The following is a 15,950-nucleotide window of genomic DNA, read 5'->3' on the forward strand; positions in this document are numbered from 1 at the left end:
ATCCAAGATAGCTTCCACTTATAATATAACAACAGGGTGTGAAACTCAACGGTATGATCTTTTCTTATTATAAAAATAAAATTTAATATATTTGTTACAATTCTAGTTCGAACTAAATTTTTTATACGTAAATATCTCCTGCCTTTCACAGGATACTACATTATCATTTTTTGTTTATGAAAATATTGGTAGATCGTTTATTATTTCAGTACATGTAAGCGATATATTATATATAATATGAAATATATTGGTCACCTGTTTGGCTTCCTTTTTTCAATTGTTCCGTATACTGACTTCAAATCAATTAATCTGGAATTTTACGAACTTTTACTAAGGCGTGTGTTTGAAATGTAAAAATTGCAATATAAGAAAATATTTGCTAGTGCTGAAATATGTAAATTATATGTTGATAAAAAATTATTGTTTACACGTTAAGACTATCTTGAAAAGATGGATCGTAGTAAATATTGAAGTAGTTGGATTTAGAAGTGACGTGTAGCAGTAGTGTCAGTGGCTGTAAACAGGGCATTAAAGAATTGATTTTAAAACATTGTTTATCAGGTGCGTGGCCATATTGCATATAACCCACACTATATAGGAATTAAAATGAGAGCCAATATTATTGAAAAGTTGGTTTAGTCGGATTAAACAAAATAGGTGACGGGCAAACTACATTATTAGATTGTTTAAAGTTTTATATTGAAGTTAATAGGTCTTTATGTGCGGGCTCCTTTCCAAGTTAGTATATAAAAATTAATTACATACTGTTTATCTAGATCTAAGAAACTAAGTTAAATGTATAGTTTCAAGTCTAACGAAGGAGGCCTCGAATATAAATTTGTTGTTTCTTTAAATCATCTTATTTTGACGCGAAGATTACAAAACCGTGAGCGGAAAGTTAATGGTTGCAATTATTTATTATTTTTTTCATAAAAAAAAAAATGAATTTTTACAAAAAATTCCAAAAATTACACACTTGGCACATGTTCTTTCGCGTGGTAACTCATTTCGGTCCTAAACCGGGGTGTTCATAATTCATTCGGGTCGAACTCATTTCTGCACAGGCGGCCTTCGATTGCGCTTAAAAAAAATAAAGGGTGGGCTTTAGTTTAGCATCCCACGATTTCAGGGTTAAGAGGGGTATGGTTAGATAGAGGAGATTCTCCAGATCACGAATATATATAATTATTGCCGCTGGAAACTTATAGTTTTCGAGATATTTCCATTTTAAGTTGAAAATTTCACAAATTTTATTTTACAATTTCTCGATTTATGGTTATCTTTTCTTTTATATTATGCACTTATTATACACTAACTTTTCACTTCAATGTTTCTACATTATTATTTTATATTAAATATTTAAGTATTTGCTTTCAATAAGCATTTAATTTTTATACAATTTCCGTTATATGAACAATTACAAATGGGTTCCATGTTGACAGTTAACAAGTGTTGCCATATCTATTATATATATATAGGTATATATATCTATTATATATATATAGGTATATATATCTATTATATATATATAGGTATATATATCTATTATATATATATAGGTATATATATCTATTATATATATATAGGTATATATATCTATTATATATATCAGAGAACATATATCGTTCTCTGGATATATTTATATTTTGAAAGCGAATTAAAATGAACAATAAAAGAGGATTATACCCCAAATACAGACCTATAATTTTGTTCATTCCCTTTTATTGATAAATTATAGTATGGATTTGCCAGGGTATTTTTTTGAAGCGCGGCCGAAGGCCACCAGTGTGGAAAGAAGTTTGACGCGATTGAATTATGAACACCCCGGTGTTGGACCAACCAGGGTTAATTTTTTGAAGCGCGGCCGAAGGCCTCCAGTGCAGAAAGGAGTTTGACGCTATTGAATTATGAACACCCCGGTGTTGGACCGACCAGGGTTATTATTTTGAAGCGCGGCCGAAGGCCGCCAGTGCTAATGAAAAATCTTAACAAAAAAAAAAGTAATGTTAAGCAGGGTATATCACTCTCTGTAAACTTCACTTTTTATTAAGGATAATTATTATAACAGTGAAGATTTTGAAAATTTGATATATGAATACATATGGTGTAAAAATTTTGCAAATCTGCATCATGATCCATTTGTGAAATTATCAGATGATATAACACATACGTTTAAGCCATAAAACCTTTTTCTTTTATATTTATTATCTTTTATTTGATTGGGTTTTATATTTATTTTGATTGCTTTCATTCGTTTGGATATGGCAACACTTATTATCTGACAACATGGAACCCATTTGTTATTGTTCATATTACGAAAATTGTGTAAAAATAAAATGCTTATTTAAAGCAAATATTTAAATATTTAATATAAAATAAATATGTAGAAACATTGTAGTGAAGTGTTAGTGTGTAATAAGTGCATAATATAAAAGAAAAGTTAACCATAAATCGAGAAATTGTAAAATAAAATTTGTGAAATTTTCAACTTAAAATGCAAATATCTCGAAAGCTATGTTTCCGTAATTTGCAAACGATCAAAAATAAATAGAAAGGAAAGATCGTCAATACAAATTCATATTCGTGCGATAAGTAATGCAAACTCTTTAAGAATTTACTTTTTTTTTTTGTTAGTAAATCCCGGTGTTGAGTGGACCAGGGTTATTTATTTTGAAGCGGGGTAGAAGACCGCCAACCGTTCAACTCGACAAAATTCTGCCGCTACAACAACAACAACACCGCCAACCGTTCCCACGACAGTCGGGTCTACGTAACCGGAACGGACCGGGATTTATTCCGGCCAAGGACTGTCAACTCTGCAGAATTGTGCCGCTACAACAACAACAACAACCGCCAACCGTCACACCCCGTTCCCACGACAGCCCGGTCTACTGTGACTGTCAACTCGGCAGAATTCTGCCGCTACAACAACAACAACAACCGCCAACGCAAAAAGGAGTTCTACGCGAGTGAACAGAACACACCATGGTGTTGGACCGACCAGGATTATTGTTTTGAAGTCAATGCAGAAAGGCATTCTCCGCCAGAAACTAATAACGTGTTATTTATTTACTGCCATTGGGGTATTATCTGTTTTCCTTATTCTTTTAGGTTTCTTTGTAAAATATGTAGATAAGGTAACACTGATTATTTACAAGTTTATTTTACAAGCCTCCCTTCAGGCGAATATAATCACTTTATATTTATTTACTGCCATTGGGGTATTATCTGTTTTCCTTATTCTTTTAGGTTTCTTTGTAAAATATGTAGATAAGGTAACACTGATTATTTACAAGTTTATTTTACAAGCCTCCCTTCAGGCGAATATAATCACTTGGTGCGTCTGAACTATAAGCTGGATGTGTAAAAAACTTCCAATCAATCTCCCACAGTTTCTGGCAAGTCACTATCGATGGCCTGGCGTTGTCCTGATGGAACACAATTTCTCTCCTATTGGCCAAAGCCGGCCGCTTCTGGGTGATTGCTTCGTTTTGATGGTTCAATTGATGACTGCAGCTCCTAAATATTCCTGACTGTCAATCCTGGCTTGGGCACCGTTTTTGGTTGACGTTCTAGTCTCTCTCCTCACCACTAGTAACCCAGCTACAAAAATTTATCGATTTTGTTAAGATGCCCCAGCTATTTATATATGTTATGTCTATAATATTTTTTTTTTGGGATTTTCTTGTGGAACCCTTACAGGGAGCTTCCTTTTGTATCTAGATATATTTCAATGTTTCAATCGGTTTTTTGTGCAAGGTTCAGCTAATAGTTTTCATTATTTTTAAAAAATATTTTCGACTATTGGCCTCCAAGATCGTGGTGCATCTTTGACATAAAAATTACAGGAACAGAATCGACGAAATAGAATGGAGCATGATTGGCTATTACAGTAGCAGGACCATAAATATTTCTAATTTTTAACCACCTGATTTGCATTTTCGCATTTATCGAAAAAAAAAATATAAATAAACGAATTTTCTCTTTGACACGGTCTCGAACGTTACAAACTGCTTGAGCATTTCTTAGTTATTGGATACAACACGAGATATACAGGTTGGTCGAAAAGTTTCTGCGCTCGAAATGAAAAAATACTTTTTTTTGTACGAAATATATTTTTTTATTCAATATAATCTCCCTTAACTTCAAAACACTTATTCCAATAATTTTATGTCATCCCTATATTGAATTTCCGGAAGCTCTGCAAAATACTCTTCTTCGGCTGTAATAGCTTCTTCATTCGACCAAAAACGCTTTCTACGAAGGAATGGTTTCAGGTTTCTGAAGAGGTAGTAGTCGATTGAAGCCAAATTTGGTGAATACGGTGGATGCTCAAGCAATTCGTACTTTAATAAGTTGAATTTTGTCATTGTTAAAACACCTTTGGAAACAGCTGCATTGTCTTGATGGAAAATTAATTTTTTGTGCTGCTAACCAGGTCTTTTCTCACGAATTTTTGATTCAGCTGATTCAAAAGGCTGCAATAATATTCAAAATTGAAAATTGAAATTACCTTTCTGCAAATAATAGATCAACAAATTTCCTCTTGCATCCAAAAGTAATGATGCCATAACCTTCTTTGCTGATCGTTGTGACTTCACCTGCTTTGGAGCTGAACAACCAGCTACAGGGCACTGTAAACGTTCTTGTTTCAATTTAGAATCAATGTCTTTTAATTCTGCTTAAAACGCTCCAAATTATGCTGAGAAACCGATCCAGTTTTTGTTGAATTGTTAACGTGTGCGGCACTAACTTTCCAATAGCTTTTTCATATGTAATTCTCTATGTAAAATATGAAGTTCGCGATGTTGTTCTTGTTGTAACGGTTACCTAATCCCCGTTTGGGTGATAAGTTCCTGATTGGTTGTCGTCGAGGTCATTTAACGGGAGGCCCAGGAAACGAGCTGTTTCGACGGGGTCGGACCATAGGGAAAAGGGTGTTAGATGAGTGGGGTTCGTTGGGCATGCAAAGAGGTGGTTAGTGTCATGCGGAGACTCATTGCAAGCAGGACATGTGTTTGGTATGTCAGGGTCTATTCTGGATAAGTAGGAGATTAACCTGCTACAATATCCAGAACGAAGTTGCGCGAGGGTCACTCTGGTTTCGCGAGGCAACTCGAGCTCTAAGTCTGCTATGGGTGGTGGGTTGACGCGTAGTACGCCATTTACTGAGAGGGCGCCTGTCTGAAGTTTGTTGCGTCCGAAGTCCGGTCGGCGTAGTGTCTAATGTCGTCGACATAATCAAGGAAAGACCTCTTGATGTTCCTAGGAGGCGGCTCCGCTTTCTACGCAAACAACCCAGCAGAAACTGTTTGGAGAGGAGCTCGTTATGTTCCTTAACCGGAAGCATACTGTGTAGGTGTTCGAATGGGGAATCAAGAGGCATCCCGTGATAGTCCGGAGTGCAGTGTTCTGACAAGTCTGAAACTTCTTCGTCTGCGTTGCACTACATCCAGGCGACCATATTGGGGCTGCATAATTTAGGACCGGCCTTCCGATTGCCTTGTATGTCGCCAGCAACGTTTCTTTATCTTTTCCCCAATAGCTGCCGGCTAGCGATTTGAGGATTTTGTTGCGGCTCTGTACTTTGGCAGTTATCGCGGTCGTGTGAGGAGTGAAGGAGCAAAGACTGTCTATACTAACGCCTAAAATTTTAGGGTTGTTTACCGTCGGAATTTTGGTACCATTGACTGAAATGTTTAGATCCAGTCTGTACTCCTTCGTCCAGTCTGAAATATGGTCGCTGTGGATTTAGTGGGGGAGAGTGTCAGACTCCTTGCAGAGAAGAAGCGAGAAAGATCGGAGAAATAGCCGTTTACTTTCGAGCACATGCCATCGACTCCATTGCCCGACGTCAATATCGGGGAGCGTAGATTGTTCGATGTCCTCTAGTAGCTTTGTGTGGTTGACTGTGTCGAAGGCTTTCGACAAGTCCAACGCTACGAGGATCGTCCTCTCGCAGGGTAGCTTCTGGTTTAGGCCCTGAACTATCTGGGCGTTTATAATGCTAAGTGCTGTGACTCAGGTGGAGAGTGAAAGTCGGGAGTAACAAGGCCTCAAGTATCTTAACTACTGGGAAAAGGAGAGTTATCGGACGATAAGACTCCCCTTTGTTGGCGGGTTTCCCAGGCTTCAGTAGTGGGACCACTCTTCCGACTTTCCCCACATCGGGTATTTGAAGAGTGGCCATCGACAAGTTGAGGACCTTGGTAAGGTAGCTTACTCCCCTCGAGCCTAGATGTTTTAGCATCAGCATGCTTATTTCGTCAGGGCCAATGGATTCGGACGATTTGGCCTTTGTGATGCCACTCTGAACCTCCCCATCGGTGAAAGTAAGTGGTGCCCAGTCTTTTGGCATTTTGTGCAGCCGGTAACACATCGTTTGGCCTTGTCAGTTGAAGGGTGCAGTGTAAGCTGCCGGCTAAAATAGCTCGCGCACTTCTTCGGGTCCGAGGAGGCATGCCCATCGAATGGAATTTCAACCCGATCATCATGTTTCCTCAGATTTGACAGGGCCTTGACAGTAGTCCAAAGCTTACTTACACCGGTGGAGAGGTTGCAGGACTTCAGGTGCTCTATCCATTTTGTCCGCTTATGATGGTTTAATATTTTGGATCGGCATGGCGTAAGGTGTCGCTGTCGTTTGCTAGTACAGCTGCTTCGGCTGGGAAATTAGGGCGGAGTTCCGCGATTTTTCCAGCCGGTATGAAGCTCGCCAACGATGACGTCCGTAGGAATGGGTAGTGCGTTGAAGGTACTCTCAGTCAATTCTGTGTTGCCGACCCAGTTAGCTTTGTTAACAAAGGTGCGGTTGTCCACAGAAAAAAAGTCGGGAGGTTTCTCAATCTAGATAATTATGGACAGATGGTCTGATGTGAGAGTTAGCGATGATAATATCTGGCGAGCTATTGCAGGTGCCCATAATTCTGGTGGGGGGCTTCGTTATTCAATGTGCAGAATGTCGAATCGTCAATCTGTTCCGCCAGCTCCATCCCCCTAAGATCATTTGATAGGCAGGAGTGCCAAATATCATGATGCGCGTTAAAGTCGCCTAGCACCAAACGGTTTTCACCACGAAGTAGCGCATCTATGTTCGGGTGATATTCTGTTGGGCAACATGTAAGAGGGGGGATGTATATATTAAATATTTCGAGCTCGACATCGCCTGACCGGACAGCTATACCCTGACATTCAAGGGTAGTGTCCCTGCGGTCGATGTCAACATCGATTAGACGAAATTGCACGGACTGGGTCTGGTCAGACTGGGAGTCATGCTGCCTGTGTGAGCTCCTTAGGGCCGTGGAGGTCCTATCTTGGCCACTCGCCTGGAGTGGTGGCGCAGTGCGCGAACATGGTGCAGGTTGCACAGCCGTTGAGGCAGATGTCGTAGTATTGCGTTGGCAGCATGGGGCCACGTAACTCGTGGTACACTCCCTATGAGTCTTAAGGCCTGAGCAGGTCTTAAGATGGCTCCATCCATTGCACGTATTGCACCTAACCGATGTGGATGGAGCCTTCTAGGCCAAACGAAGCAGTAAAATTATTCGGGGCCCGGGTTGGACTCGATGCCAGCACGGGTCAGGAGGATACGGAGCAAAACTGCTGCTAAGTGTTGCTCCAATGACGCCAAACTTAACTTAGAACTTACCGATCCAAACAGGGTTAGATCGCCGAAATAACAGCTCTTGGCCGGATAAAATCTGGGTTAATTCCGGTAACGTAGAACCGGCTGTTGTGGGAATGGCGCGATCGTCCAAAATGTCTATGGCATTACAATTTCACGCTTAGTCAAACTTAGATCTTCATTAACAATATTCTGAACTTGCTCAATAATTTCTGGTGTTGGTTGCTGTTTTTGGTCGTCCTTGGCGTGGATCGTCTTCAAGCCTAGTACGACGACGTTTAAATTCACCAGCCCAAAATTCAACGGTGCGTTTTGAAGGTGAGGCATCCTTATACACTTTTAACAATTGTTTATAAATTTCCTTTACTTTTAAACCTTTCAAAACAAAGAATCTAATCCCTAAGCGATATTCAATTTTTTTTTCATATTAAAAAAATACTCTGATACGTCAACTTCAAAGTTTTGGACTACTCCGCTTGTAAAATTTTCTTCAGAGAATTCATACTACAATAGTTATACTTATTTTTTCTTATTTACCCGTTCAAATGTTCCCACTCATTCTCAATGTGATTAAGGTCCGGTGATTGTGGGGGGTGATCAAGACCACCTAAACGTCTACGGTAAATCAACCATTCCTTTATGACTCTTGCAGTATATTTAAAACCGTTATCCGGTTGGATAATCCAGGATTGACATAAGCCCAATTTCTCCACGCTGGGAAAAACAAATTTCTTTTAAAATGTTTAGATAATCTGTTTTGTTTATTGTGCCATCAACAGTGCTACAAAAATAATAAAGTCGAAATACCTGAGAGGTGATGTTGTTTTTGTTGTAGATTTTGTCGAGTAGAACGAGAATCCAATTTTGGAACCTTAAAAGACTTAAAAAACCGACTTCTCGTACTTTAGCGCACTATCAGCCCATATTTCAGCTAATTATCACTCGAATTTTAATTCAAGAACGGTTTAAGAAAGGAGAAACTCAGACCTTTCGAATGATATATAGGCGTCTCTATAAGGCTAAAAGATTTATTTGTTTTTGCACAACAAACTTAAAATTTACTACCCTTTTTCTCCTTTTCTTTTGACTTTCGCGATATTTTCGCACTATTTTATAAGAAAACTAAATATGCTGTGATTTGTATCAAAGGTTACATTCAATACCAAGTTTAAAGAATGTTTAATTTTAAAAATCGGTAGAGAATTAACTAATGGCAAATTCCTAAATTGGATTCTTGTTCTACTCGACAAGACCTACAAAAAAAATAACATCACTTCCTAGGTATTTTGGAGTGTCACAGTGTGTAATCATCACGCTTCCCACTCCACTTCCCGTCATGCAACCCCAAACCATCACCGAACCCTAATCCCTAATTTTCCTACATCAGGTGACGTTTGATTATCCATTTGTAAAATTGTTGTGATCTAATTTCTAAGCACAAGTAATATTCCATCGGCTTAAGCATACTAAACAACATTAGAATGAAGCAGTTACAATGAGAAAATTTAACGGTATATTTATTTGCGTAAAATGGAAATGCGATGTATTGCGTATTTTTGGTTTAGTTTGTTTTTTTTTGCCTTTTTTTTTGGGATTTCTGTTAATTTTTTGTAGGAATATGTAATCTTTTCTAAATGATAATTCATTTTAAATAATTTTAATTTTTTTATATTGACAGGAAGGGTGAAATGTATGAGAAAAAGGTGTACACTTTCTTTTGACGCTGACAGTATATATTAACTTCATGAAAAAGAAAAAATTAAAAATGCTAATATTTTCATTTTATATTTATGCTACTATGTTTAAAATTTATTTGTAATATTATGTTACAATGATTCATTTATATACGGGTTGTGTTACTTCAGAGCTTGTTCCTCTTACGAAAAAATGTATAACATTAAAAATATATAAACACTTTTTTTTTTGTTTTTCTCTTGAATTTCTTGTTTACATTTTAAAGATTTTGTTTGATTTAGATTATAGATATAGATAGATACGAATATATTATTCGTTTTCACATATCACTTAAAAAACTCATTTTCATTGTTTGAAATCTTTGAAAAATTTATTTTTGAATCATCAAAAACAAAAAATACCTGATTTTGACATTATGAGTTAAAACACTTTATAGCTCAAACAGTCACCGACATTCCTCCCTTCCGCTATTACCGCCCGTATCCAACGAACTTTGCCCGTAGTTGCAATGCAGAAATCAGATTTTTTTTTCATTTCACCAATGTTGCCATTGTTCTGTTGGTATTCACTCATTTAGTTTTTTAGCTATACTTTTTCATAATGTAAAAGTTCAAAACTAAAATCCAACTGTTAAGTATAGTTTACCTGTTTATAAAAAATGTATTCGACTGTGATTTTGAGTTATTTTAAGAATATTTCAAATATATTCAAGTTTATTGTTTAATTACTACAAAATATCAAGATTGGCAACCCTGCGTTGCAAGAGATTGCTCTCTCACTCTCAGTTCACTCGTTTCTATGGGAAAAGTCCAGTTTTCGCGGATATCATACTGTACGGTGTGTAGAAGCGGACTTTAGAAGCAGTGGTGAGTGTTAATTTATTGTATATTGCGCTCTCATAAGATAGGTCGTATCAGCTGATTCGGCCCACGGTTTTGCGTTGGTAACTGTTTGCACTATTAGACAAATTGTTGTTTCTGGGCTATCAACTTTATATAATTGATACATGATTGTAACGCATTTTTATACTCTCGCAACCTGTTGCTACAGATTATAATAGTTTTGTTTACCTAACGGTTGTTTGTATCACCTAAAACTAATCGAGTTAGATATAGGGTTATATATATATAAATGATCAGGATGAGGAGACGAGTTGAAATCCGGGTGACTGTCTGTCCGTCCGTCCGTCCGTGCAAGCTCTAACTTGAATAAAAATTGAGATATCTTTATGAAACTTGGTAGACATGTTTCTTGATACCGGGAGACGGTTGGTATTGCAGCAACAAATAAATTGCCATAACTAAGCTCCGCAGTAAGATACAAGACTGTTATTTGGTACATAGTATCACATTAGAGAGGGGCATCTGCAGTTAAATTTTTTTAAAGTGGGCGTGGTCCCGCCCCTAATAGGTTTGAGAAAATGGGCGAAATCGGACTACAACCACGCCTATTTCCCATATAACACCATTTTCAATTCCATCTGATTCTTTCACTTTCCACTATGAATATCAAGCAACAATGGTTATATCGGGGTAAAACTTTGCATGAATAATACGTTTAAAGTAAGAGTTTTGTTTACCTAACGGTTGTTTGTATCACCTAAAACTAATCGAGTTAGATATAGGGTTATATATATATAAATGATCAGGATGAAGAGACGAGTTGAAATCCGAGTGACTGTCTGTCCGTCCGTCCGTCCGTGCAAGCTGTAACTTGAGTAAAAATTGAGATATCTTCATGAAACTTGGTATACATGTTTCTTGGCACCGTAAGACGGTTGTTATTGCAGATGGGCATTGCCGCCGGAAACTTATAGTTTTCGAGATATTTGCATTTTAAGTTGAAAATTTCACAAATTTTATTTTACAATTTCTCGATTTATGGTTATCTTTTCCTTTATATTATGCACTTAATATACATTAACTTTTCACTTCAATGTTTCTACATTTTTATTTTATATTAAATATTTAAATATTTGCTTTAAATAAGCATTTAATTTTTACACAATTTTCGTTATATGAACAATAGCAAATGGGTTCCATGTTGACAGCTAACAAGTATCTTATTGCCACTGTTATTTGGTATAAAGGATCACATTAGGGAGGGGTATCTGCAGTTAAACTTTTTGTAAAAAGTGGGCGTGGTTTCGCTTCTAATAAGTTTAATGTGCATATCTCCTAAACTGCTAAAGCTATAATAATCAAATTCACTGGGAGCAAATGTTTTTAACACCTCTATTGACGGTGTGAAAATGGGTGAAATCGGGTGACAAGCCCGCCCACTCCTCATATAACTGTACTGTTAAAAACTACTAAAAGCGCGATAAATCAAGCACTAAACACGCCAAAGACATTAAATTTTATCTCTGGAATGGTATGAGATGACTTTATAGGAACCGCGTTCAAAATTAGTCAGTGGGCGTGGCACCGCCCACTTTTAGTTGAAAACCCATATCTTGGGATCTGCTTAACCGATTTCAACCAAGTTCGGTGCATAACGTTCTTTTCATATTTCTATGTTATAGTGCGAAAATGGGCAAAATCGGACTACAACCACGCCTATTTCCCATATAACACCATTTTTAATTCCATCTGATTCTTTCACTTTCCACTGTGCATATCAAGTAGCAATGATTATATCGGGGTAAAACTTTGCGTGTACAATACGTTTAAAGTATGCCAATGTTGTGACCAAAAATTGTCTAAATCGAACCAAAACTGTTCAAGCCCCTAAGTACTAAATATGTGGACCCCAGTGCCAATAGTTGCCCTTTTACCGAAAATATCAGTCAATCCACAAAGAAATCTCAAACGAGTATACCATTTGACTTTGCGAGAGTATAAAATGTTCGGTTACATCCGAACTTAGCCTTTCCTTACTTGTTTTTATTTCCAAAATTCTATAGATTAAGAGGTACTATATTCCTGTCCTTAGCTTTGCAACAGAGGTACAAATGTATAGATATATTTTTAATATAAATTACATTAAATGGAAACATAGATATTATTTAAAATAAGCGATTTTGAGAACATAAATATTTTTATGAACTGAAGCTGTTTTTTCATTGAAAATTAAAGTGATTTCTATACATAATCCATTAGAATGGACCAATTAATCATTTTGTTCTGCCTGTAAACATATCATGATCTTTTACTTTAGGAGGGTGTAAAAACCCAACAATTCCCTTTGTCGTTCATCTCGAACCTTTGTCTTTATAGAGACGGAACCGTTCTAGCATATCAAAAGCTTCTGTAAATGGTTTTTTTGTATGTGGAGGTGAACACTATTTTCAAATATTCACTCAATAAACTCCAGATTTCATATGCCTTCTGTGAAAATATTGCTTAAACCATTACCCTACCATCATGTTCTCCCGGTGCTATTAAGTTTTTTTGGTTTGCACAGTATTTGGTTTCCTCTAGACGTAGAGTGTACTCTGATACCCAAATATCTTAATTTTGACTCAACTGCAAAAATGACGGTATTCCAGAAATTAAAATCCTTGCTGACATACCCTATGACAAAAGTAAGTCGTGTTACTCGGTTTTTCTGGTTTGTAAATTTGAGTGACTGCGCTAATTTTGCCTGTTGCAACATCAATACATTAGTACTCACAAGATTCTTTGTCAGCCATGGTAAAACAGTTTAATGAATTTCAAGGCATTATTTCTTATTATAAATTTATTAAATTTTCCTCTTTTGATTAAATAAATAGGAAAAAAAAATTATTTTAATTGTTGGGTAAAACCTTTGTTAATTGCATATGATATGGTCACCACTGCACTTTATTATGACATTGATGTAGGATTATATACATAAATGTATTAACATTATCAGAAAAGCAAGAATATCTAATATATGTAGTTGTTCGTCTTAATTAAAATTCGAATTGATATCATTGTCAGGTCCACAAATCACCATTAAAAAAAAAATATAGCTAGAAATTTTAGATTGAGCATCAAATAGCGATGTGAAGTAACTTATTATATTATTTACTATTCACAAGAATGCTCACTTCCCATATAAGACAATTGCTACAATCCGATCTTAGTATTGTATACTTGACTACTTTCATTATATAAAAATTTATTAATATGCAATAATATAAGGTAGATTTATTCAGATGAAAATTTTTATATTATTTTTAGATATATTGTGGCAATTGATGACATTCTATTATGGGGAAACTACTTTCTAAAATTTTTGGCAACAAGGAAATGCGGATTCTGATGCTTGGCCTGGACGCGGCGGGGAAAACAAGTATCCTTTTTAAAAAAAATCCTTCATGGTCATTTTGTGGATTTTGCATAAAAATACAACCTTATTGTTTGGTAATTTAAAAAGAGTTTATTGAAATATGAATCAATCAATATACAGTCCCTGTTTGAGTTGCCAAGTCGCAATTTAATTGTCATTGAAATCACCACACGGGAGGTTCAGAAAACGGGCTGTTTCTATGCGGTCGGGCGATAGGGAAAGTAGTGTTGCTCATGGGGCATGCAAAAAAATGGTTAGAGTCATGCGGGGGCTCATTGCATGGAGGAAATAGGTTTGGTATGTTATGGCCGATTCTGGATAAGTCGGAGTGTAACTCGCTACAGCATACAGGACGTAGTTGCGCGAGGGTCTTTCTATATTCGCGAGGCAATTCGAACTCTTCTGGTATTACTGGTGGTCGAACTTCAAGGACGCGATTCGTCAAAAGAAAGTCAATAAAAGTGTTAATAGACCCACTGCGAATAGCGTTCAGTGCTTGTCTGATGTCAGTTGTATTCGTAGTCTGGTCAGCAAGATGTTCAATGTCGTCGACTTATTCTAAAAACGGAGGCGGCTCCGACACTTTTAATGCAATTAATTATAATAGTAATTTATTCGTAAGAGGGGGGTTACTGCTATAATAAGTTTGAACATGTTTTTAAATTGTTTTTATTAACTTTTGAGAAGCACGTTAAAACTTCCATTTTTATACCCTGAATAGGATATATTAAGTTTGCCTCGAAGTCTGTAACAACAAGAAGGAAACAAACTAGTCCCTCAGTTTTTAAGCTATTGATCTGAAATTTTGCACCTGTACTTTTCTCACTAAGAAGCTGCTTATTTGCCGGAACGGCCGAAATCGGTCCACGACGTATCTTCACGACGAGGTATTTTCACGAAATTTTGCATGGATTTTTATTTAAGGCAATAATGCAATCTCCGAAGAAATTGTATAGATCGAATCACTATATCATATAGCTACCATACAAATTGAACGATCGGAATCGAGTAAGGAGCCTTTGTATTTGTGAAGGGTATTATAGCTTCGGTGCAACCGAAGTTAACGTTTTTTCTTGTTTTTTTATGAATTGGTTTCCTAAACAAAATAATGTGTGTAGCAATTCTTTATAAACTGAAGTTGGGGCAGTCCGTTACGACGATTCCAACAGTAGGATTTAACGTTGAGACTGTAACCTACAAAAATGTTAAATTCAATGTGTGGGATGTGGGTGGCCAAGATAAAATTCGACCTCTCTGGCGGCATTACTATACAGGTATTTTGTTTTTTTTTTTTGTTAATTTTTTATATATATTATATGAAATTTTTTTTTTTTAGGCACACAGGGGTTGATATTTGTTGTTGATTGCGCTGATAGGGACCGGATAGATGAAGCACGAACGGAACTTCATAGAATAATTAATGATAGAGAAATGAGAGACGCCATTATTCTGATATTTGCAAATAAGCAGGATCTTGCAGACGGTAAGAAATTGTTTTTTCAGCATTCACTTCGCTATCAACCGGCAAAGATGGTTTTCATAGATTATCTTATCTCTATTTTCCTGTCAACCCATCTAAATTATTTTGGTATAACTTTTTTTTTCAATAATTTTAAATCCAAAAACAGCTAATTATATAATTGTAATAGTATTTGAGTCGTTTATCTTCGGCAGGAGGTAAATATTGCGGATCATAACTTTACTTACTGTTAAAACCCGCCACACAATCAAACTATTGTCATATCAACTACATTCAAATTATTATTTGTTGTGTTGGATGATACGTAAAATTATAAAATAGTAGAATTACGGTTGATGAAATGATCTTTATTTAAAGTACTGCTACAATTGTTGCAACTTTAAACCTCTGCTTACGTACGGATGTATTCTCATAATAATTAAAATTTTAAAATTTAAAGTAAAAATATTAAATTTCAAAAATCCAAAAACTACTAATCTTTGTTATAACGAAATTTATACTCGACACAAAGAAAAAAAGAAAACCGCTGGTATATTAAGAGTTATGTTAAAGTAATTCAATTTATGGTTAAAAATATTTATAATTCTGTGGAAAGTGTCTCAATATCGACCAAAAACACAACGAATTTATCACTTTGGAAATGTTCAATCAAAATAAAATACATGGTTCCATCAATTCAGTTTGTCAAATCGACCTTCATCTGTGTGGACTAGACGCGATAAGCATGGAAAAGGCCATCAAAGCCCTTAGTTAAAAATGAATAAAGCGCTGTTTCGTAAAGTAATGCACCATTTAATTGCACCTTGGAATGGATAAATGGAAATATAGCTTTAATCGATGTATCGCCTTCACCTACACGAAATTATGATATCGATTTTTATATTCTTACAACAT

General features: G+C 36.2%; 1 protein-coding gene across 7 annotated transcripts in view; it reads left to right on the forward strand.

Annotated features, from left to right (window-relative positions):
* Positions 1–269: 269 nt before the first annotated feature.
* The window catches only part of Arf6 (ADP-ribosylation factor 6), a 31,109-nt gene continuing 15,428 nt past the window's right edge, over positions 270–15,950 (forward strand). The window contains exons 1-4 of one of the 7 annotated variants that reach the window (XM_014241079.3): positions 270–350; positions 13,468–13,579; positions 14,695–14,850; positions 14,913–15,059. In XM_014241079.3, the coding sequence (XP_014096554.1) occupies positions 13,498–13,579; positions 14,695–14,850; positions 14,913–15,059 (385 nt within the window). In that variant the 5' untranslated portion in view covers positions 270–350; positions 13,468–13,497. Of the gene's footprint in view, positions 562–589; positions 739–2,652; positions 3,084–7,796; positions 7,943–10,162; positions 10,186–13,467; positions 13,580–14,694; positions 14,851–14,912; positions 15,060–15,950 lie in introns of those variants that run through there. The other 6 variants (XM_036372801.2, XM_014241075.3, XM_014241076.3 and 3 more) reach the window with 6 other exon arrangements.

This window comes from Bactrocera oleae, chromosome 4 (genome assembly GCF_042242935.1).
Source record: "Bactrocera oleae isolate idBacOlea1 chromosome 4, idBacOlea1, whole genome shotgun sequence".
Lineage (NCBI taxonomy): Eukaryota > Metazoa > Arthropoda > Insecta > Diptera > Tephritidae > Bactrocera > Bactrocera oleae.